The sequence below is a fragment of the Hyperolius riggenbachi genome, chromosome 12 (genome assembly GCF_040937935.1).
Source record: "Hyperolius riggenbachi isolate aHypRig1 chromosome 12, aHypRig1.pri, whole genome shotgun sequence".
Lineage (NCBI taxonomy): Eukaryota > Metazoa > Chordata > Amphibia > Anura > Hyperoliidae > Hyperolius > Hyperolius riggenbachi.
The window spans coordinates 170,503,477-170,525,748 of NC_090657.1; the positions used below are offsets into that span (position 1 = coordinate 170,503,477).

Genomic DNA, 22,272 nt, shown 5'->3' on the forward strand with positions numbered 1-22,272 from the left:
ATGCTGGGGGAGGGAGAAGTTACTGCTGTCTGAGATACACTATCTTACCTGCTTCCACACAGCTGTGGGGATGGTTACATTAGGATTCCTGTATGGCGCCTCGGGGGTTACCCCACAGGAAGGAGCAGAGCTTATTGCGACCGGAGGCAGAGCTTCGTTTTTACAGCCAAAGGGGCCTTTTTATAGGAATTTACGGGGGGGGGGGGGGGGGGGTGCTTGGGCACCCAGAGCACCTCCCTCTGCATGTGCCTGTCGAGATAGGTAGATATTTACCTCACCACTGTTTGGGGGGTCGCAGCGCTGGATTGCCGGGACTGAGGAGAACGAGGGAGGCCTCCTTAGGATCCAGAGGCTTCCCCCTCCCGAGGTAAGTATTCCCCAGAGGGGTTTTTTTTTGTTACAGGTTTTCTTTAATGGCTTACTTTTTTCGCTTTAGTGGTCCTTTAAATCTGTCAGGTTGACTATGAACTATATCCCTATGTTAATAAACACTTACCAGGTGGCCCCTGGATGAGGGTGAAGGGCTGTGTCAGGGCTTTACGAATAGCTTCTGTCTGGCTGTCATTAAGCTCACGGCGGGTTTCTGGGATGACAAAGGATCTCTGTTCTTGGAAGGCCTTGTTCATGTCTGTAGGGTTCAATATAGATATTAAAATGAGATCAAACCCGAATGTACAGCCCTGTCCTATAATCACCACTCTCTCAATCCCTGAGACTGAACCCGCATGTCCCTCCATGTTGTGCTATTCCTCATTCTATATTGTGGCACTGGGCTCAATCATCTATATCTTTTCTAGTCCTACAATGTTATGTTGACCATTCATATAACTCCATCTCGTATTGCACCACATTCTGGATTCCTGCATTAATATTTTTCACGCCACCATCTTATCCAGTTCTGGAACATGTATATTGTACTGATGTTTCTCAGTCCTCCACGTGTCCAGTTCTCTGCCCCATATTCCTGTACCAATGTCTCCCATACCTCCATCATGTCCAGTTCTTGTCCCCACGTTCCTGTACCGATGTCTCCAATACCACCACTTCTGTCCCGTTCTCAGCTCCATATTCATGTACTGATGCCCCCAATACCACCACTTCTGTCTAGTTTTCAGCCCCATATTTTTAAACTCATGTATTCCATACCTACACCTTGTCCAGTTTTTGGCCCAATATTCTTATACTACCCCCAATACCACCACTTCTGTCCAGTTTTCAGCCCCATATTTCTAAACTCACGTCTCCCATACCTACACCTTGTCCAGTTTTTGGCCCAATATTCTTATACTACCCCCAATACCACCACTTCTGTCCACTTTTCAGCCCCATATTTCTAAACTCATGTCTCCCATACCTACACCTTGTCCAGTTCTTGGCCCAATATTCTTATACTACCCCCAATACCACCACTTCTGTCTAGTTCTTGGCCCCATATTTCTAAACTGATGTCTCCAATGCCTCCATCTTGTCCAGTTCTTGGCCCAATATTCCTATACTGATGTCTCCTATACCTCCATCTTGTCCAGATCTTGTCCCCATATTCCTATACTGATGTCTCCTATACCTCCATCTTGTCCAGATCTTGTCCCCATATTTCTGTACCGACGTCTCTTATACCGCCATCTTGTCCAGATCTCAGCCCAATATTCCTATAATATCTCCCATACCTCCATTTAGTCTAGTTTTTGGCCCCATATTTATGTAGTGATGTCTCCCATACCTCCATCTTTTAAACATATGTATGTACTGATGTCTCCCATACAATCCTATACATACAGGAGGCATACAGGGTCGACAGATGTTTAACACAGGACCAACCGGCACTTCATCATCCAGCTCTCGGACTCATATTTCTGTACCAATGCCTCCCATACATCCATCTTGCTCAGTTCTCAGCTCAATAATCCTACATTTATGTCTTCCAAACCTCCATCTTGTTCAGTTTTCGGACCCATATTTATATACTAATGTCTCCCATACCACCATCCTGTCCAGTTCTCAGTCCAATATTCCTATAATATCTCCAATCTTATCTAGTTTTTGGCTTCATATTTCTGTACTGATGTCTCCCATACCTCCATCTTGTCCAGTTCTTGGCCCTATATTCCTGTGCTGAGGCCTACCATACCTCCATCTTGTCCAGTTCTCTGCCCCATATTTCTGTACTGATGTCTCCCATATCTCCGTCTTGTCCAGTTCTTGGTCCTATATTCCTGTGCTGAGGCCTACCATACCTCCATCTTGTCCAGTTCTCGGCTTTTAATTTCGGTACTGATGTCTCCTATGCTTCCATCCAGATCTCTGCCCAAATTTCTGTACTGATAGGTCTCAATAACTATCTTGTTCAATTCTCACTCCCATGTTTTGTTACTGGTCTTCCATACTTCCATCTTGTCCAGCTCTCGGCCCTATATTCCAATATTGGTGTCTTCTATACCTCCATCTTGTACTCTATTGTGTATCCTTATTTTGCCACACTATCTCTTCAAGATTCCTATGCTAATATCTCCACACCTCCACACTATAACACACCTTATACATAAACAAATCACTGCCTTTAAATGTTAATTTGTTTACTGTTATTTTATACTTTTCCTACCCACTTACCAACATCAGGAACCTGTTTTCCAAGCATTATATTCTTTGTGAGTTCTGAGGCTTTTTGCAGTTCTCCAATAGCATATTCCTTCCGTCTGAGGAAAGAAACAGGTCAAATAATAATAGTAATAATAATAATAAATACAACATAGCCAAAGAGGCAGCAGATGTGTTGATGAGATGCAAAGACAAAGAAACAGACACAATAAAGTGATAGTAAGAAAGCATCTAGAGTTTTCAAACTTGGTCTTCCACATCCTGGTAGTTGGAAATCCGTGTGTCAGGATAATTCTCCACTCATCCACAAGAGCCACCTATTAATTACCCAGTATAAATGTAGGCTACCAACAAGGGCAAGCCTCAGTATACTGACAGCTCCCTTTCTTGTGATTGTTTAGTGCCGATCTGGGGTTTTCTAAGGTTGACTGTCAGTGGCGTCACTACAGGAAAGTATTAAGGGATTTTGCCCTTATCCCTCCATAGGAAAAAAACAATACTGTTTCCGATTTGTGTACAAACAGGCAGGAAGCAGTCTTTGTGCATGGGGGAGACATGCTGATTAATTATGTTTTTTTGAAGCACTCTGCATCGTTATGTTATTTGGGGGGGCTCACACTGTTTAAATATGTTCTTTTAAGGGGACACTGTTTGGGGCTACACACTGCCTAATTATGTTGTTTGGGGGCACATGCTGCCCAATTATGTTAATTCGGGAGACCTGCCACCTATCTGTTTTGGGATATGCCTCCTTAATTATGATTTAATATTCAAGAAGAGTTTGTTGTGGAAAACATACACTGTCTATTTTATTATATCAGATGTGGTTGTTTTATTGCAGTTAGGGTCGAATTTTTTTTCTTTACATGAAGGGGGCTTCATCTAAATGTTTTGCTTGGGAGGTGGGGAAAAGATGTGGTGGACTGATTTCTAATCACACCCCTACTAGTTTCACATACATAATTTGGCCATGCACAAAATCTATCATGACTAAGACAACTTATTGATGGATCTAGGGGTGCACCAGCTATTCTGGTATATGAGCAACACCCGCGGGGGCCATGCACCATACATTCTTGGTAGCCCAGTCTTACCACTTTTGTGTACTATAAAGGTTTATCATAACAATCTTTTCAAAGTATTTTAAATTTGTTGGCCTTTATATACTACATAGATTTGGTAAATCTGTACAATCAAGATGATATGTATGGCCTCCCTTACGCTTGTTGGGCATGGGTGGTCCTACCAAAACCTTAGCTCCTGCTTAGATTACAGGAGTCATTGAAGCATGCAGGCCTATACATGGCAAAAAGGCACTGATCCCACTGAGGAAGGTAACTAGTAGCAACTAGACACACAGATAAATATAAGATAAGCATAGAGAGAGACTGGATAGACAGATGATCAGATGGATTATCTACATTCTTACATGTCTGGCAACAGTTTTGGGATGATTTCTATGGTGAACAGGTCCCTAGATGCAAGGACAGCCTCAGGAACTTCCTTCATTGTAGACTGGTGTATTTGAAAGTCGACGTGACCTCCTTTATCTTTAGAAATAGAACTACTACTTTCAGTCAAGGCATGGGCGACCCAGGTGTAGGTCTGTAAGCTAGAAAGATCTTCTGTCTTCCCTGCTGGAAGATCTTCCATCCGTACACATAGATAGCAATGTTGGAAGTCCATTTCTAGGTCACACTCTTCAATAAGAGAAAGTCTTAACTTGAAGGTGCCTTTTAGTCCCACAGCTTGTTTAGAACCGGTTTTCCTGTCCCATTCAATAGGCACATCTCTCAGCAACACCGATCCTCCCTCCTTTACAGCAGACTCCACCGCTTCCATAGCACACAGTGGTTGCCACACCGATTGATAGTCCCTTACATTTCGGTAGCGTTTAAGAGGCGCACGGTTTGCCAAGCTGGAGAAACAGTCAATAGGCCGAGAAGTGTGTTCCAAGCAAAGCTGGATCCCTGGAACCAGAGTGCAAAGCTGTAGGATTGGGCTGGGGAAACCCCGCTCAAGAGCAGTGCAGAGGTGGACAGGAAGAGTGTCCCCAGGCTTCAGCTCCAAAGTAAATTCCAAATAGTGGCCACAGGTGCTCTGCCACACATGACTCATTGGATCAAATTTCTCCTGTCCTTCTGCTAAGGAGTGCATGGCTTCTTTTGGAGAACCTTCATTTATAGCTTTCATAGCATCATGCAAGGCTTGAGGGTTAAACGTAATGATGTCTTTCCTAGTTACATTTTTTAGAGGGGCGCTCTTAAAGTGAATGTAGGAATAAACACGTCGTTTCCAAGACAAACTAAAGCCATTTTTGGTGGGTTGTGGTTGATCCACTGGTTGGAGATGACTATAATCCAGTGGTATTAAATTGGGTAAAGAGTCTCCATTTAATGGGAAGGCTGCCTTAAAACTCCGATTCTTGGCATCAGCTGCCATAATCACTGCTATCTTTTGCTGCCCTTCTTTCCATAATGACATCGCTAACCTTAGAGCATGTGCCCTCTTCTCATAAGAGGATTCTCTCTTACACTTTTTGTCAAAATCAAGGCAAAGCAAGTCCATTTCTTTAGAAGACATCAAAGTTTGTTCCGATTGAACCACGAGGGCCTTTTCAAGCAGCCGTTGCACCACAATGTCTATGTACCGACGCAGAGGTGATGAGGCCCAGGTATATTCACAGAGCTGTAGGCTGTAATGGACAGTAGCACTTAATGTTCCAGAACAAGTGAAATAAGAGCGACCTAGCTGACTTCTAAATTCCCGAACAGCATAGCTCAGTTCTGGATGCAGGTCTTCTGCAGTTAGAAGGTCAGTAATCTTGGAATGGTCATTGTTTTCAGCAGCATCCTTCAGCTGATTCCACACTGAGGTCAACATGGTAACTCTCTGCTCAGAAAATGGTCTTGGTAACTCAGGTTCCTCCAGCAAATGGTGTGACAGGTAAGCAGAAAAAGGTAAAAGACGTTCAAATTTTTTCCTCAGCTCCTCAATCTTTTGAAAGTTTGGGCACTTCTGACATCGCACCGGTGTCAGAGTCATGCTGTGCTCTTGGTTCATCAAAAATTCCGCCACCCAGCTGTTGTACATGATCATAAGCTCCTCAATCATCCTCTGTGCATCTCTTGATCCTGGCATGGAGTCTTCATCAGGCTGTTTGTAATTGGCGGCTTTTTCCAATCTGGCAAATCGGTGGACTTTAGAGAAGTGCTCTGCAATACAGATACACCCCTCTACAGTCTCAAATGTTTGGGGGCTTTCACGTTTAGCTTTCAGGATAGAATTGGCTTCGTCATATGACAGCTGATGATCAGATCGGATAACAGAGTGGCAAAAGTAGCCTCCCAACATCTGGTCAGTATGTTTGTCAACTGATACAAAGAGAGAGACTGCCAAACGGTCACAGCCTGGTTTCAGACTGCAAAGGTCCGAGCACAGCTTGGGTGGCAACATGTGGACAGGTTCACCTATATGGGAATAGAAAGTGACACTCCTTCTCTTTGCCTCTCTGTCTAAACCACTACCTTTGGGAATCACTGCAGTCAGATCTGTGATATGGATCCCAATCTCATAATTATCCCCTTGGTCCTGCACTGAGATGGCATCGTCCAAATCTTTGGCATGGGCAGGATCCACAGTGAACGTTAACATTTTTCTGCAGTCATTTCTGTCTTTTGTTTGTAAGGTTTCAGTTGACAGTCTATCAGCCTCTTTAGATGCCTCTTTGGGATATTTACTGCCTTTTTCAATACCAAATTCCAGCGCTAATACGTCAAGACCCTTTTCCAGCGTCAACAATGGTGGAAGAATTTTAGTTACTATACCCAAAGGATAGTAGTAACCCTCACGCCAGTTGATCACTTGTACCAGGAAGAGTGTATTACGTCTCATCTCTTGTGTTACTTTCTGAAAATCTATCGTTCTGATGGAACCATCTGTCCGAATTTCACGGATTGGAATATAGCCTGGTTTGCTCTTAAATCCGAAACAGAAAATCTTAGTTACGCTTCGGTCTTGAGGGACCATAATGCTAGAGTCATAGGTCTCTATAGTGCAAATATAGCGCCGAGTTTTTTCACCTGCTTCAAGGATTCCAACAACTTTTCCTGCTTCAGGATGGACACCTGGGAGCAGCTGGACCACAACCTGATCACCACTGAATCCCATACCACAGTTTTTCCGTCCATTAATAGCAATATGTCGGGGTGAGTTTTCATCAAGGGTTACAGCATAGCCACGGTCAAAATAATCCTTGACTAGTTGACACCTTTTGTATGCGTCAGGCTGTGTTTGCAGGTATTGATCAAGTATGTGCCTAGAAAAGTTTGTGTATTTGTCTTTTCTTTTATCTTCATCTTTACTGTATTCAGCTTCAGGTCTCATTTCCAAAATTCCCTCAGCAGACACAGTCACGCATGCCTCATTTTTGCTGTCCAACAACTCTCGAAGAATGGCATCTTCTGCATTGAGGTCCAGGTCAGGTGCCCAAGAATCACTGTCTTCATCACTGTCTTCTTCCCCGTGTTGCTGCCTCCAAGCTTGTTGCTCACAAGCCATCTGCTTTATATCCTCCACGCTAAGGTCTGGTGGAGAGGCACTTCCTGCCTCCACACACTCCCGCAAGTAGTTCCTCCAGATGCGGCTGCAAGCTCCGAAAGAACACAAGGCCACCACATCTCCAACCACGATGACCTGGGCACGTGCACGTGTTAGGATGGTGTTCAGAACTCTTGGATCACAGAAAAAGTCCAGGCTGAAGGTGGAAGCAGCTGGAGGATGAGTGGGTAGACTCTCCAGGGATCGAACAGTGCTCAAGATAATGACAAGGAACTCTTGACCTGCAAAGATAATTATCGTAAGTAGACATATGGCATATAAATATTTTTCAAGACACGCATACTGCGCCGACAAAAACAGGCCTTCACGGATCACGGCTTTAATACGCGGTAATCTCCTTCTGGCTGACAGCCAAACAGGAAGTGACGCTCTAATGGGCGGCGGCTGGAACACACGTGGGAGCGAGTGGCAACCATCTGCCGCAATAGACGATTATCTATGTCCCTGGGCAGGAACTGAAGTCCTGCAGGATGTAGATAATCCGTCTTAAACCACATAAGTGGTTAAAGGATACCTTAGCCCTTGTAAAAAAATCAAAACTGGGGGAGCAGGCATGTGTATTGGGCTCTCCTCTGCCCCCTCCATTGATGCCCAATATTCCCCAAAGCTACTTCCTACTCGGAAAGGTCAGTGTGCACTGCACAGGCGATACCAGGCAACATGCTTCCTTTATCAAATGCCCGTAGCACTCTGCTCATGCACACTACATACTTGTGACATAGTGCGCATGCGCAGAGTGCACCCGGCCGCTCGATCAAGGACAAACAGTTCTGTGCAGCACCTGCGAAAGGCACACCGACCCACCCGACCAGGAAGTAGCATTGGGGGAGACTTTAGCCATCAACGAAGGTGTACGGTGGAGAACGGGGAGTGCGGTGGGCATGAAGTGAGCCTAATAAACATGCTTGCTCCCTCCGTTTTTGAATTTTTACAAGGGCTAAGGCAGTGATAGGCAAACTTGGTTCTCCAGCTGTTAAGGAACTACAAGTCCCACAATGCATTGCAGGAGTCTGACAGTCACAGTCATGATTCATAAAGGCAAATGCATTGTGGGACTTGTAGTTCCTTAACAGCTGGAGAGCCAAGTTTGCCTATCACTGGGCTAAGGTATCCTTTAAAGAGGCACTAGAGTGAATTAGGCATTTTTAATTACTAGCTAAAATCAAACAAGCATGTGACATAAGTATGAAAAAAATAATTAAAAAAATAAGCAGAGCTGTCACATCATTTACATAATTTTTGGGCATCCTGTTGCTTGTGCAGTTAGTGACGCAGATGCTGATCAGCTCGTTCACTTTTGGGGGACTTCAAGAGAAACAGCTGTTTTTGTGCATAACTTATCTCCCTTCCTGCATGTGGTAGAAATGGTGATTTGTTTGAAGCTCCAGAGCTGATCACAAAGAGTTAATCTCTCAGCAGCACAGAGAGGAGCAGGGCGGGGTCCATGGCCGTTTCTTGGGCCGTGCGGCCCGTGCGGGCGCCCTGAGCGATGAAGAAGGGGGGCGCTATAATGGAGGGGGAAGTCAGCCGCGGGGAGGGCAGCCCGACCTCTCCCTCCCTTCCTCTCCGGGCTGCCCTCCTGCTCCCCCCTCCGATGCAGAGCGGAGCAGCCAGCAGGGAAGCGCTAATTGTAACAACTCACCTCCCAGGTTCCAATCGCTGGTCACCTCCTCTGCACACACGCTTATACACACACTGCTTCGCGGAAGCAGTGTGTGTATCAGCGTGTGTGCAGAGGAGGTGACCAGCGATTGGAACCTGGGAGGTGAGTTGTTACAATTAGCGCTTCCCTGCTGGCTGCTCCGCTCTGCATCGGAGGGGGAGCAGGAGGGCAGCCCGGAGAGGAAGGGAGGGAGAGGTCGCGCTGCCCTCCCCGTGGCTGACCTACCCCTCCATTATTGGGGGGGTCACCTACCTACCTACCTACCTACGGGGGAAGCTACCTATCTAACCTATACTGGGGGGCACCTACCTAATTTACCTATACTGGGGGCACCTACCTAATCTAATTTATACTGGGGGCACCTACCTAATCTAACCTATACTGGGGGGCACCTACCTATCTAACCTATACTGGGGGCACCTACCTAATCTAACCTATACTGGGGGCACCTACCTCATCTAACTTATACTGGGGGGCAGCTACCTAATCTAACCTATACTGGGGGGCAGCTACCTATCTAACCTATACTGGGGGGCAGCTACCTAATCTATCCTATACTGGGGGGCAGCTACCTATCTAACCTATACTGGGGGCACCTACCTAATCTAACCTATACTGGGGGCACCTACCTCACCTAACTTATACTGGGGGACAGCTACCTAATCTTACCTATACTGGGGGGCAGCTACCTATCTAACCTATACTGGGGGGCAGCTACCTAATCTAACCTATACTGGGGGGCAGCTACCTATCTAACCTATACTGGGGGGCACCTACCTAATCTAACCTATACTGGGGGGCAGCTACCTATCTAACCTATACTGGGGGCACCTACCTAATCTAAACTATGCTGGGGGACAGCTACCTATCTAACCTATACTGGGGGGCAGCTACCAATCCAAACTATAATGGGGGGCAGCTACCTATCTAACCTATACTGGGGGGCAGCTACCTAATCTAACCTATACTGGAGGCATATACCTATCTAATCTATACTGGGGGCACCTAGTTATCTAACCTATATTGGGGGCACCTACCTACCTACCTAGTCTATACTGGTGGCAACTATACTGGCTACCTATATTGGAGGCACCTAACTAACCTATGCTGGGGGCAACTATTCTGGCTCCCTATTAGAGGCACCCACCCAGCTAACCTGTACTGGGGGCACCTACCTATCTAACCTATACTGGGGGCACCTACCTATCCAATCTATACTGGGGGCACCTACCTATCTAACCTGTACCGGGGCACCAACCTATCTAACCTCTACTGGGGGCACCTGCCTATCTAACCTATACTGGAGGCACCTACCTGGCTAACCTATACTGGGGGCAACTATACTGGGGCACATATGCCTGGCTACCTATACTGGGGTACCTATGCCTGGCTACCTATACTGGGGTACCTATGCCTGGCTACCTATACTGGGGGACCTATAGCTGGCTACCCCTACTGAGTGCAACTAGACCTGGCTAACCTAAACTGCAGGCACGTATACCTGGCTAAACTAAGGGCACCTATACCTGGCTCTGCGGGGGGGGGGGGGGGGGGCGCGCGCGCAATTTTTACACCCTCACCCTGGGTACATTTTAGTCTAGAAACTGCCCTGGCGGGGTCAAATAATGCAAAAATAATTAACAGGTTGTGCCTTATAAATAATTATACATTCCACACCATATGCACTACAAATACAAGTGCAAGCCACAAGAGGTAGAGGGGCTATAGTCCTAGCTTAATCTCTGACAGCTGCTGGTAAAGCAAGGATGAGGCTTCACCCTCCACTAGCTGTAAAAAATGAGTGCTCCAGCACACTACTGCCTCTGGACTTCTTTGTGCTTTGTGTTTTACTGATATGGTTTGGTTGTATGTCTGTACAAATGACATAATATCACAATAACAATCACCCTGAAGAAGAGTTCTAAAGTATATGTTGCTATGAAGACCGAAGGACTCACCAATGATGTTGTCATAGTTGGTCACCACGACATCACGAAGATATACTTTACGAAGCTCTTGGCGTATAACTGCTACCTGTAGAGTATGAATGAATGGGTTTAAGCGTACGACATGAGTAATGAGCAATAAATAAATTTTAAAAGTCTCTAGCCTTCAATGGTTTATCCAGCATAACCCATTCCATTATGGAGTAGTGCACCATAAAAAAGATATACAACGTAACAGCACACAAGTCTCTGCATAACAAATGGGCAGAGGGGACAGGATGGCTGCACTAAAGAAATGATGGGCACATGTCCCATAAGAGAAAATTATTAAACCCTAAAGGTGGACACACGTACACATCTCTCATCTGTAGGGATATGGAGTCAATACCTAGGGCGACAGTTCTGGCACATGCATTACACACACATACTGCTCAGCTAGAGCCAAACAGCTAAGAGACATGCACTAAAGACATACAAAGGAGGGACAAGGCATGAGGGTTAATGAGGAGAACTATCCACTTTGCTTCATACTGCTTAAAGCTCAACAGAACGCTAGCACAGCACACAATGTCAACTCTTTGTTCCTCATATAGTTGCTGAAGAAATCCACTGCTCTGTGTTCTGTGGTTGCTTAGCCAAATCAAGGTGTCTAATTAGTTCTTATCAGCATCTGTGAATAGACTGCAGGAGCTCTGCCTGGGCAGTTCTCATACAGTAAACACTGACGCATAACCCCTTCAGTGCTCCCTGCAAAGTGAAACCAAGTTATGATTTTCATGTTTTTAGGATTTCCATAAATTGTAACAAATACATTTTCTTTTCCATAAAGGTCATCATTCAGTAAATAATCTTTTAGAGCACAGAGAAAATTCTGAGTTTCGTTCCACTTTTAACATCTGGCACTTCAAGCTTTGAGCAATGTTGGAGGGCCTCAGTAAACACGCTAGATTCTGAGACAGCCCTGATGGGCGCCTGGTTCGAGTTCTCGAGTGTGCTTACATATACACACACAATTACTGTCACCCACAAAAATTGGGACGCAATGACTCGGGTGATAGTTCGGGGACAATTTCTGTACAGATGTGTTGCTAGCCTATGGGCTAGCGATACATTCTGTTGCTAAAGATGGGGACGGAGGGATGACACGAGATGGAGCGATGGTAAGCAGGGTGAGCATGATGTCTCATGCCAGGATTTTCAAAGATGAAGATAATTGGAAGGTCTTCAATGGGGTATCAGGCTTATGCCTGCACACATCACAACCAACGTCATCCTAGGATGATGAATGGAGCTCTCCTTTGGCTAAAGACTTAACAGTTATTTTGTAAAAGTTCTCATCTATCCCAACATGATATACAGTATCTAGGAAAAAAAATAAGATAGCAACAACAAAATATATTTCTGTGTTCTAGAAACACAGTTGATCCAGTTGTATTTTGTTTGGTATATAAGACGCACCAGACCACAAGACGCACCTAAGTTTATAGGGAAAAAATATATACTAAACTTGGTGTGTCCATGGTGCAGGATCGTCTCGTAGAACTTCTCCCAGAATTATTGTGCCTTCCTGTGTCCCCATGTGTCCTCCTGTGTCCCCATGTGTCCCCTTCTGTACCCGTGTCCTCCTTTACACCTGCATGTGTCCCCTTCTGTCCCCTCATGTGTCTCATCTGTTCCAGGTGTCCTCCTGCATTCCCCTGTATGTCCCCTTCTGCACCCCCATCTTCCTGTCTCACGATGAATAAATAGAAGTCAATGGCAGCATGGCTCACCTAATCCAGCGGCTCCAGCAGCGATCAAAGACCTCTCCATCACAGCTTCCCCTAGCGCCGACTTCTGCTGATCGCGTCATCAGCAGAAAGCGGCACTAGGGGAGCCGTGATAGAAAGGAGAGGTCTGTGATCGCCACTGGATGAGGTGAGCCGTGCTGCCACTGATTTACGTTTATTCATGGGGCGTGGAGGAAAACATGGAGAAAGTACAGGAAGTCCCCGACATCATGGCGGGTCATTTTTGGGGGAGAAAGAGTGCATCTTATATGCCCAAAAAATATGGTACCTAATTTTTGCGGGGAAATGCCCAAGAACATTAAAAACTTGATTCTTGATTATTGACAGTGAGAATGGACATATTTCAAAGGTGAGGAACAATCTTCTAACCTACCTGACTTCCATGAGAGACCACACATATTTTGCTTCTATCCACTCTTCCCCACGTCTCTGGCCAACGTTGGATAACATCTTTGGTGACGTCCACCACCTGCAGCACTTCTGAAACATTTGTCCAGGAATTACCCATGGGGGCACAAGAGCCATGCACATGGAAGAGAGAAAGGGCATGGCATCCTTCAGGTGGATTCATAGGCTGAACAGCACAAGACTCAATGGCATCATCACGCCCAACGTAAAAGTAACGGGACACAAAGGAGATGATGGCGGGGACAGAGCGGTAGTTTTGGTGGAATACAATACGGCTCGTCTTGGCCACTGGGCATGTCTTTGACTGGTAATAAGAGAAAAGGCGTGTGAGAAGAGTTTGCTCTTCAACATCTGTTCGCTGGAAGAACCGTGGAGTTTCTTGCATATGGTCACCGGCCACAACTATTCTCGTTCTATGATCCGCTAAGGTCAGGGGAATGAGGGCCTCACACTCCATCATTTGTGCCGCCTCATCCAGCAGGATATGGGTGAAGTACCCACGTGGTACATCTAGGTCACGCGCCGTGACAGCTGTAGCTATGACGATGCGGCGTTTGTCGAGAAGAGCAAGGGTTGGCTTAAGAAAGCAAGATCTGTCATCGCTGAGAACACAGTACTGTAATGTGATTGGTGTCGTTCTGTTGACAGGACTCTTGGTGTACTTTACCCTCAGTGGAGTGGCTTCCGGGTGACCGTTTCCTACGTATGGATGGAAATGTTCTTCAATATACAGGTCGGCAGCGCTACAATGAGAAAAATGAAGGGAGACTAGATGATGGGCTATTGTACAAATGGAAAATGCACAAAATGCTTTGGAATATATGATCATTCTGACATGCGGTTCTACTAAGGGTGCCATTTAATTGTATTTTCTCAGTTCTTTATACAAAACTTCATACCGATTTTACTTGAAGTGGTATCATCTGTGCTCTGAAAGATCAGCCATACATAAAACCTGTAAGGACAAACCACTATTTAAAAAAGTTATTGAAGGTTCCATAGAGTGTATTTCACTTTACTGTGAAGTCTATCAGTTTTCAGTTGCAGAAGCTTATGGAACCTCCCCAGATTGTTCTTTGAACATTAATTGCAATTGATAAGACTGAGCAGACACCACACAGTTTTATCTCCTTCAGTACTCAATTACCGTAAGCAGGTCTGTAAGCACAACTAACAAAATTCTACTCACCCAAAAATATAGGAATGAATGTGATATTATACAACAGCCACCCGCAATTGGTAATGCTGTACTTGGAACTGGGTGGATTTGTGCTTTTTACTCAGATGACATTACTGTGGGAGACAAATATGGATAACTGAATGGGAAATAAAGAGTAGACTCCTCCTGGTTTACATAGCCACCATTATGACAATGGCTGGACATCCCAATTGGTCACACACTGCTGTTTGGCATGAAACCAGGAAGTGTGGCTATGCTCCCCAAAAACAGTAAGTTCATGGCCAGCAAAAGTACAAACTGCTGATCAGGCAATGGCATTTAGAATTGTTACTTGGCTATTAGCATTACTGCTAGGGCTCATAGGAAGTGTAGTTCTGTGTCCAACAGCCAGTTAGTACAAGAGGCCTGCAACTAGACATACTGCTAGAATATAGAGCTGGGCCTAGAGTCTTGATGTCATTAGGGTAATAAAAAATACTTGAAAGTGTCTAAGTGGTTTATTATTTATTTTAACCACTTTGGTACAGTATTATTGGAAATCTACGCTATGTTTGAGGACGCTTATTTCTGACACAGAAACTTTCAGGAACTATTATTAACAAACATGACGTAGGTGTCCAATAGCATGGTCCCGGAGTGGTTAAAGCCTCTGGCTTTGACAAACACTCCTGACAGCAGGAATTAGAAAAGCAGTTCAATACTTAATTTTTTGGAAAGTCAGGTTAGTCTCTAAAATGTAATTTCTTTTAACAGCGAGTACCTGTTGTTATGCGTGCAGATCAGCACCCTGGCTCCTGCTCTGATCACTTCCAAGGCTGCTTTGGCCAAGGTAGAGGTTTTTCCAGTGCCGAATGGACCATAAATGACCAGCGGGGCCACAGGCTGCTCCACCAACACCTTTCCAGATATGTAAGAGATGGCCAAATGTTGCTTATCATTGGCCCATAACAACCGCACCTGAGAGGTGGGCACACAGCACTTGGTCAAGTCTGGCAGCAGTAATGTCACATCCCGAAGACGGTCCACCGCTTCGTGGTACATGCAGAATATCAGTCGGTCAAGCTGGAACTGGATCTCCAGTTTGGTGGGAGTTTCTGCTTGGAGAGACAACTCCCGGCAACATCTCTCTGGGAAGCGAAGGATAACGCTGCTCTCCAATTCGTTCTTGTGCTCCACATGGACCTCGTAGACTTTGTGGCCTTGCTGTGAGCATGGAGCCACCCAGGCGGTGGTCACAGATCTCTGTAGTAAGTATCCTTCTTCTGTGTCTTGTGTCATGCACTTCGGAATTGGCACTTGTGCAAAAAGCTCCCCGTTTTGTGCAAAGCTCATTTGACTGAACAAAGTCACCATCTTGGTAAAGGTCACCTGGGTCTTCAAGTTTAACCTATGGAAAATTGTGACTGTGGTGAACAACCAAACTCCATCTTTGTTAAAAAAAAAAAAACTTACTTACATAATACATGCTAGCAAATAGGATCCTCCTTGGGCCACAGATTGTGGAAGACACGTTTAGCAGGAAAAGAATATGAGGTGCAGGCTAATAAGAGCTGTACCAAAGGAGGCACAGGGGGCATGACAGGTAGAAAGCACACAGGAACATGAAGGTCTTCACAAGAGGGTCAAGTACAAACAATCACATACAAGTGACTAAGGCTATGATGTACTCTGCTGAAATGCCCAGCAGGGGCATAACTTCAGTGGCCAAGGACCCCAGCAGAAGTATCTTGGTGGCCCCTCACCAACACCATGTCACAACCATACGCTCCCCGCCCCAACTTCATAGATGGAGACCACTATATATGGAGACCCCCCCCCCCCCCCCCCCATGCAGAGTAGAAGTGCAGGGTCATTGCCGTTATATTTACCGTGTCCATACTGCACCTGGTCTTCTCTTCCTCTTGAAATCTGTGCACTCTCTGCTGCCACCCTGAGAGCCCTAATGGCATCACATGCTTTGAATCTTAGCATATAGCATGTAGATTCCCGGAGGAAGAGGAGACCCAATGCAAATTGGAATAGATAAGTACAACAGCATTCCCAGCACTTTATCTCTGAACAAGAGGAGAGGGGATGGGAAGGAGGAGCAAGCCTCTCTAGCCCCCCCCCCCCCCCCTTCCCAGTTATTGTTACACCACTGCTGCTGAGTCAGAAATTGTGAAAGCTGCACAGGATCTTGTTGTATGAGTGCAGTGCAGAGAACTCAGATATAGTGAGGCAAGGGATATGTGAAATATATGGCAATAAGGTCTAATATAGGTCTATTTTTCTGCAGTGCTATATAAATACATAACAATCATATGGAACAATAATATGGTAGGACAAGCGACTATGACTATGGTAGGATTAGATTGTGAGCTCCTCTGAGGACAGTCAGTGACATGACTATGTACTCTGTAAAGTGCTGCAGAAGATGTCAGTGCTATATAATACATAATAATAGTAATAATAATAACAATAATAATATGGTAGGCATTAGACTATAACTATGGTAGGATTAGATTGTGAGCTCCTCTGAGGACAGTCAGTGACATGACTATGTACTCTGTAAAGTGCTGCAGAAGATGTCAGTGCTATAGATATATACATAATAATAATAATAATAATATGGTAGGACATTAGACTATGACTATGGTAGGATTAGATTGTGAGCTCCTCTGAGGACAGTCAGTAACATGACTATGTACTCTGTAAAGTGCTGCAGAAGATGTCAGTGCTATATAATACATAATAATAGTAATAATAATAACAATAATAATATGGTAGGCATTAGACTATAACTATGGTAGGATTAGATTGTGAGCTCCTCTGAGGACAGTCAGTGACATGACTATGTACTCTGTAAAGTGCTGCAGAAGATGTCAGTGCTATAGATATATACATAATAATAATATGATAGGACATTACACTATCACTATGGTAGGATTAGATTGTGAGTTCCTCAGAGGACAGTCAGTGACATGACTCTGTAAAGTGCTGCAGAAGATGTCAGTGCTATATAAATACATAATAATAATATGATAGGACATTACACTATCACTATGGTAGGATTAGATAGTGAGCTCCTCTGAGGATAGTCAGTGACATGACTATGTACTCTGTAAAGTGCTGCAGAAGATGTCAGTGCTATATATACTGTATACATAATAATAATATGGTAGGACATTAGACTATGACTATGATGGTGTCAGTACTCTATAAATATGTAATAACAGCAAGAGTTTTAGACATTGTAAAAACGATGGGGGTGATTCACTAACCTTTCATAAAACTGCTGTAAGCAAACAGTGCACAAAAATGTTACTGGTATTTATAGAAGTGCCATGCATAACCCAACCCTTATTATGTAGGCAATGCGCATGCTGCTTCTATATTGCGTTTAACACAAGTAGCAAAATGCATTTTAAACTAGCAAACTGTGCATTACCTATACAATGCAAGCTGCACTATGTGCGCAACATGCGCTACGTCACTTGGGCAAGTACCAGTGAAACTGCCGCATGCTCTATAATGCGTGGTTGGTGGGGTATCAACATGGAAAATAGCTTGTGGTTCAATCAATGCTTCTGCTGAAATCGAGATTGACTTTTCAGTGTACTGAAGGAATCGCCATTAACCATTCAACAGAAATTCTAAACGAGAAGCGATCAATTAGCTTTGCATATCAACCTGCGCCTCCCTAGCTTTAGTAACTCAACCCTCGGTGTATAAGTTTCCAGTAAACAAGTTATACGTTTCATTGTAGTAAACCATTAGTCTTTTGGTATAGTGGCCTCAACTCATCTAGACATACCTGGAGATGACCTCTTCCCTAGCGGCCTCCTCTTGCAGGAGCTTTTGGTGCATCATCTCACGGTAGTTGGCCACTGTAAGGACCTGACGCTTTGTGTTTCTTCCACAGTAACTTGGATTCGTGGAGGGAGGCTTGTACAGGTCCAAGAGCTTCTTCTCCTCTTGGGTTCTCACCATGCATGGAACTAAGAGAATCTTGCTGGGGTTCCAGCATTCAGAAGAAGACAGCTGACTGGCATCTGACAGTGGTGTTCCTCCATGACTACTGGAGGTATCCTCCTGGCCCCCAACCTGAACAAAAATCTTCTGCAGCAGGACTGGGCGAATACCAAAGTCCAAGGCAAGCCACTGCTCAAACACTCCAAATACCAAGCATTCAGCAGACACCCTAATGTTATAATGTGCGCCGAAGCCTTTAACCTTGAAGTGGCTGCCACCAGCATAATGGCAAGATTTGGGCAAACCTTGTGCATCCAATCTGAAGACCGCTCCAGGATCAGACTTTAGCAAAGCCACATGGTGCAGTGCCATCTATGGGGCAAGTAGAGGAATTGAGAATTAATATTATGATCATATACAGTTGCTCAAATCACAAGTATGGGGATATAAATAAATGGAAATTATATAATTAGGTTTTTTGTTTTTTTTTTAAATATTCATATGAGTTCAGCACATGCACTCCGCAGCACTTGGTGATGTCACAGATCAGCCTATCTATTCAGAAATCAACTCACTAATTATCAGCACACCAAAATTATGCAAAACGGTTTGAAAAGTGTTGAGATGAAAATCCAACGTTTCGGGATGTCGTAGCGTCCCTTTTTCAAGGACAACAAAAATGAACCGATATCTTGTTGGGTTTAGTAACATATTCTGCACTTACCAACAGGCGAAAAGGCCGGGGTAACACGCACATTGCAGTGGTTCCCAACCTTTTTGAAGTCGTGACATATCACGCCAAACGCTCAGATCTCCGTGACACATCACATATGTATAAATAGTATAGCTGCCCCAGTATAGGTAGTATAGTTCCCCAGTATAGGTAGTATAGATGCCCCAGTATGGGTAGTATAGATGCCCCAGTGTAGGTAATAGAGCTGCCCCAGTGTGGGTTGTATAGCTGCCCCAGTATAGGTAGTCGAGCTGCACCAGTATAGGTAGTAGAGTTCCCCAGTGTAGGTAGTATAGATGCCCCAGTATAGGTAGTATAGATGCCCCAGTATAGGTAGTATAGATGCCCCAGTATAGGTAGTATAGCTGCCCCAGTGTAGGTAGTATAGATGCCCCAGTATAGGTAGTATAGATGCCCCAGTATAGGTAGTATAGCTGCCCCAGTGTAGGTAGTATAGTTGCCCCAGTATAGGTAATATAGCTGCCCCAGTGCAAGTAGTATAGCTGCCCCAGTGCAGGTAGTAGAGCTGCCCCAGCGTAGGTAGTATAGCTGCCCCAGCATAAGTAGTATAGCTGCCCCAGCGTAGGTAGTATAGCTGCCCCAGTGTAGGTAGTAGAGCTGCCCCAGTGTAGGTAGTATAGCTGCCCCAGTGTAGGTAATAGAGCTGCCCCAGTGTAGGTAATAGAGCTGCCCCAGTGTAGGTAATAGAGCTGCCCCAGTGTAGGTAATAGAGCTGCCCCAGTGTAGGTAATAGAGCTGCCCCAGTGTAAGTAATAGAGATGCCCCAGTGTAGGTAGTAGAGCTGCCCCAGTGTAGGCAGTAGAGCTGCCCCAGTGTAGGTAATAGAGCTGCCCCAGTGTAGGTAATAGAGCTGCCCCAGTGTAGGTAATAGAGCTGCCCCAGTGTAGGTAGTATAGCTGCCCCAGTGTAGGTAATAGAGCTGCCCCAGTGTAGGTAGTATAGCTGCCCCAGTGTAGGTAATAGAGCTGCCCCAGTGTAGGTAATAGAGCTGCCCCAGTGTAGGTAGTATAGCTGCCCCAGTGTAGGTAGTATAGCTGCCCCATTGTAGGTAGTATAGCTGCCCCAGTGTAGGTAGTATAGCTGCCCCAGTGTAGGTAGTAGAGCTGCCCCAGTGTAGGTAATAGAGCTGCCCAGTGTAGGTAGTAGAGCTGCCCCAGTGTAGGTAGTAGAGCTGCCCCAGTGTAGGTAGCAGGAAGCAGGGGGAGGCTGGCTGTACACTGTTCAAATCTGCTGCTCTCCCAGCCACAGCACAGCTGCAGCAATGTGTCTGCCACACATATGCTGGCTGTAACACGGAGAGAGACACTCGGGAAGGATGCCACCTTTTTGCAGGAGCAGGCACATGTAGGCTTGTACCTCAGTTCTTTATGGTATGCCCGGTCTTCTCCTCCCTCTCCGCTCCAAGTGTTTATCTCTGGCTCCCTCCTCGCTCTGGCTCCCTCCTCGCTCTGGCCTCCACCCTCACTCTGGCCTCCACCCTCGCTCTGAGTAGCTAGTGCAGTGCTACAAAAAAATGGCCGACTATGTCCACAAATGAGGACGTCGGCGGCCATTTTCTTGTAGCACTGCTCTAATACACTGAGCGGCGGCCAGAGCCAACAAGCGAAGAGGAGGCTGAGCAGAGGAACGCGGCGACACATTCCCGGTGCTGCCGCGACGGCACACAGGTTGGGAACCACTGCAATAGGATATCGGTTCATTTTTGTTGCCCTTGAAAAAGGGACCAGGGATGAGTGACGGATTAAAAATGGATGAAATCCGAATGGGTTTCATTTGGATTTCATCCTCCTAATTACTGCAGCTGAGCAAGTGTGCAAGGGGGGTTAAACTTACCCAGCATGCATCTTCTTTCATCCATTCCACGGCGCCTAGCACGCTGTGTTCCAAGCCGCGGTCACATGACTACAAACCCTTCCTCCTTCCGGATTGAAAGAGGAAGTGTTTGCAGTCACGTGAGAATGCAGCCTATTCATTCATTAGAGACCAGTGACATCACTGAGAATCAGGGCCGGATTTCAGCCAAGTCCACCTAGGCCATGGCCTAGGGCACCACAGGAGCAAGGGCACCAAAGCAGCAGGCTGAACTTATGCAGCATTTGCAAGCTTGCAAATGCTGTAATGCCGGGAGACTCAGACCAGGCAAGCGCCTGACCACAGTACTCTACTGAAGGCAAGATGGCTACCTATACTGAAAGGGGAAAGGTAGGAAAAGGAGGGATTAAGGGAGTCATCTGGCCAAGTATACTGGAGGGGGGGGGATGGGTCATCAATTTACTTATACCAGAGGGAAGGGGTCATCTGGCTAACTATACTGAAGGGGGCGGCTGGTGACAGCGGCCTTGGGCGGTAAAGAGTACAAATCCGGCCTTGCTGAGAATACAGCCTATCCATTTACTAGAGGCCAGAGACATTGCGGAGAATGCAACTTATCCATTCACTAGAGACCAGTAACATCATTAAGAATGCAGCCTATCCATATCCAGCCCATGGGCCGGAGTTTGACATGTATGATATAGACCATATAAACAAAGCTACGCCTCAAATAAACCGCACAAAACTGGTATCAATTGAAAGATCAAAACAGCATCTTTGAGGACCTAGCCTTTACCCCCCCCCCCCCCCCGTTTTTTCAGATCTGTGCTGGGTGGGCTCTACAGCCCCCAGCACAGGTCAAATGACAGGCAGAGCGACCAGATCGCCCCCCTTTTTTCCCCACTAGGGGGATGATGTGCTGGGGGGGTCTGATCGCTCCTGCATGCTGTGGGTGGCGGGGGGTGGAGGGGGGTTCACCTCAAAGCCCCCTCCACTGCAAGATTCCCCCTCTCCCTCCCTGCCCGAGAGATCGGAGGCTGCACAGGAACGGATCTGTCCTGTGCAGCCTCTAACAGGCTCCCCGCTGTCATGTGACAGCGATCCCTGGCCGCTGATTGGCTGGGGATCGCTGATCTACTACAACGCTGCTACTGTAGCAGCGTTGTAAAAATGTAAACAAAGCGGATTATTTCCGCTTGTGTTTACATTTAGCCTGCGAGCTGCGATCGGCATCCCGCAGACTATTCACGGAGCCCCCCGCCGTGAAATGACAGGAAACAGCCGCTCGCACGAGATCTGCGTCGCTGGTCCTGCAGCTACCACTTTGCCGACGCGAGTTATGAGTGCGCGGTCGGCAAGTGGTCAACCACAACAATAAAAACAATTAAAATAGCAGAGTTAAGCATGGCAAGGCAATCAGTCATATGAGTTATCATCATGGTAATAAAAATCATAAATCATAACCTTAACGCTGCCCTCTCTCTGCTGCCCCCTCCCCTCCTTTCGTTCACCACCCCCTCCCTCTGGGGTTATGATTTTTATTACCATGATGA

General features: G+C 45.9%; 1 protein-coding gene across 1 annotated transcript in view; it reads right to left on the minus strand.

Moving 5' to 3' along the window:
* The window catches only part of HELZ2 (helicase with zinc finger 2), an 80,138-nt gene that overhangs the window by 27,405 nt on the left and 30,461 nt on the right, over positions 1-22,272 (minus strand). The window contains exons 5-11 of the mRNA XM_068263429.1: positions 17,996-18,525; positions 14,963-15,589; positions 12,984-13,765; positions 10,837-10,908; positions 4,025-7,436; positions 2,608-2,693; positions 497-628 (exon numbers count right to left, since the gene is read on the minus strand). Coding sequence (XP_068119530.1) covers positions 497-628; positions 2,608-2,693; positions 4,025-7,436; positions 10,837-10,908; positions 12,984-13,765; positions 14,963-15,589; positions 17,996-18,525 — 5,641 coding nt within the window. The remainder of the gene's footprint in view (positions 1-496; positions 629-2,607; positions 2,694-4,024; positions 7,437-10,836; positions 10,909-12,983; positions 13,766-14,962; positions 15,590-17,995; positions 18,526-22,272) is intronic.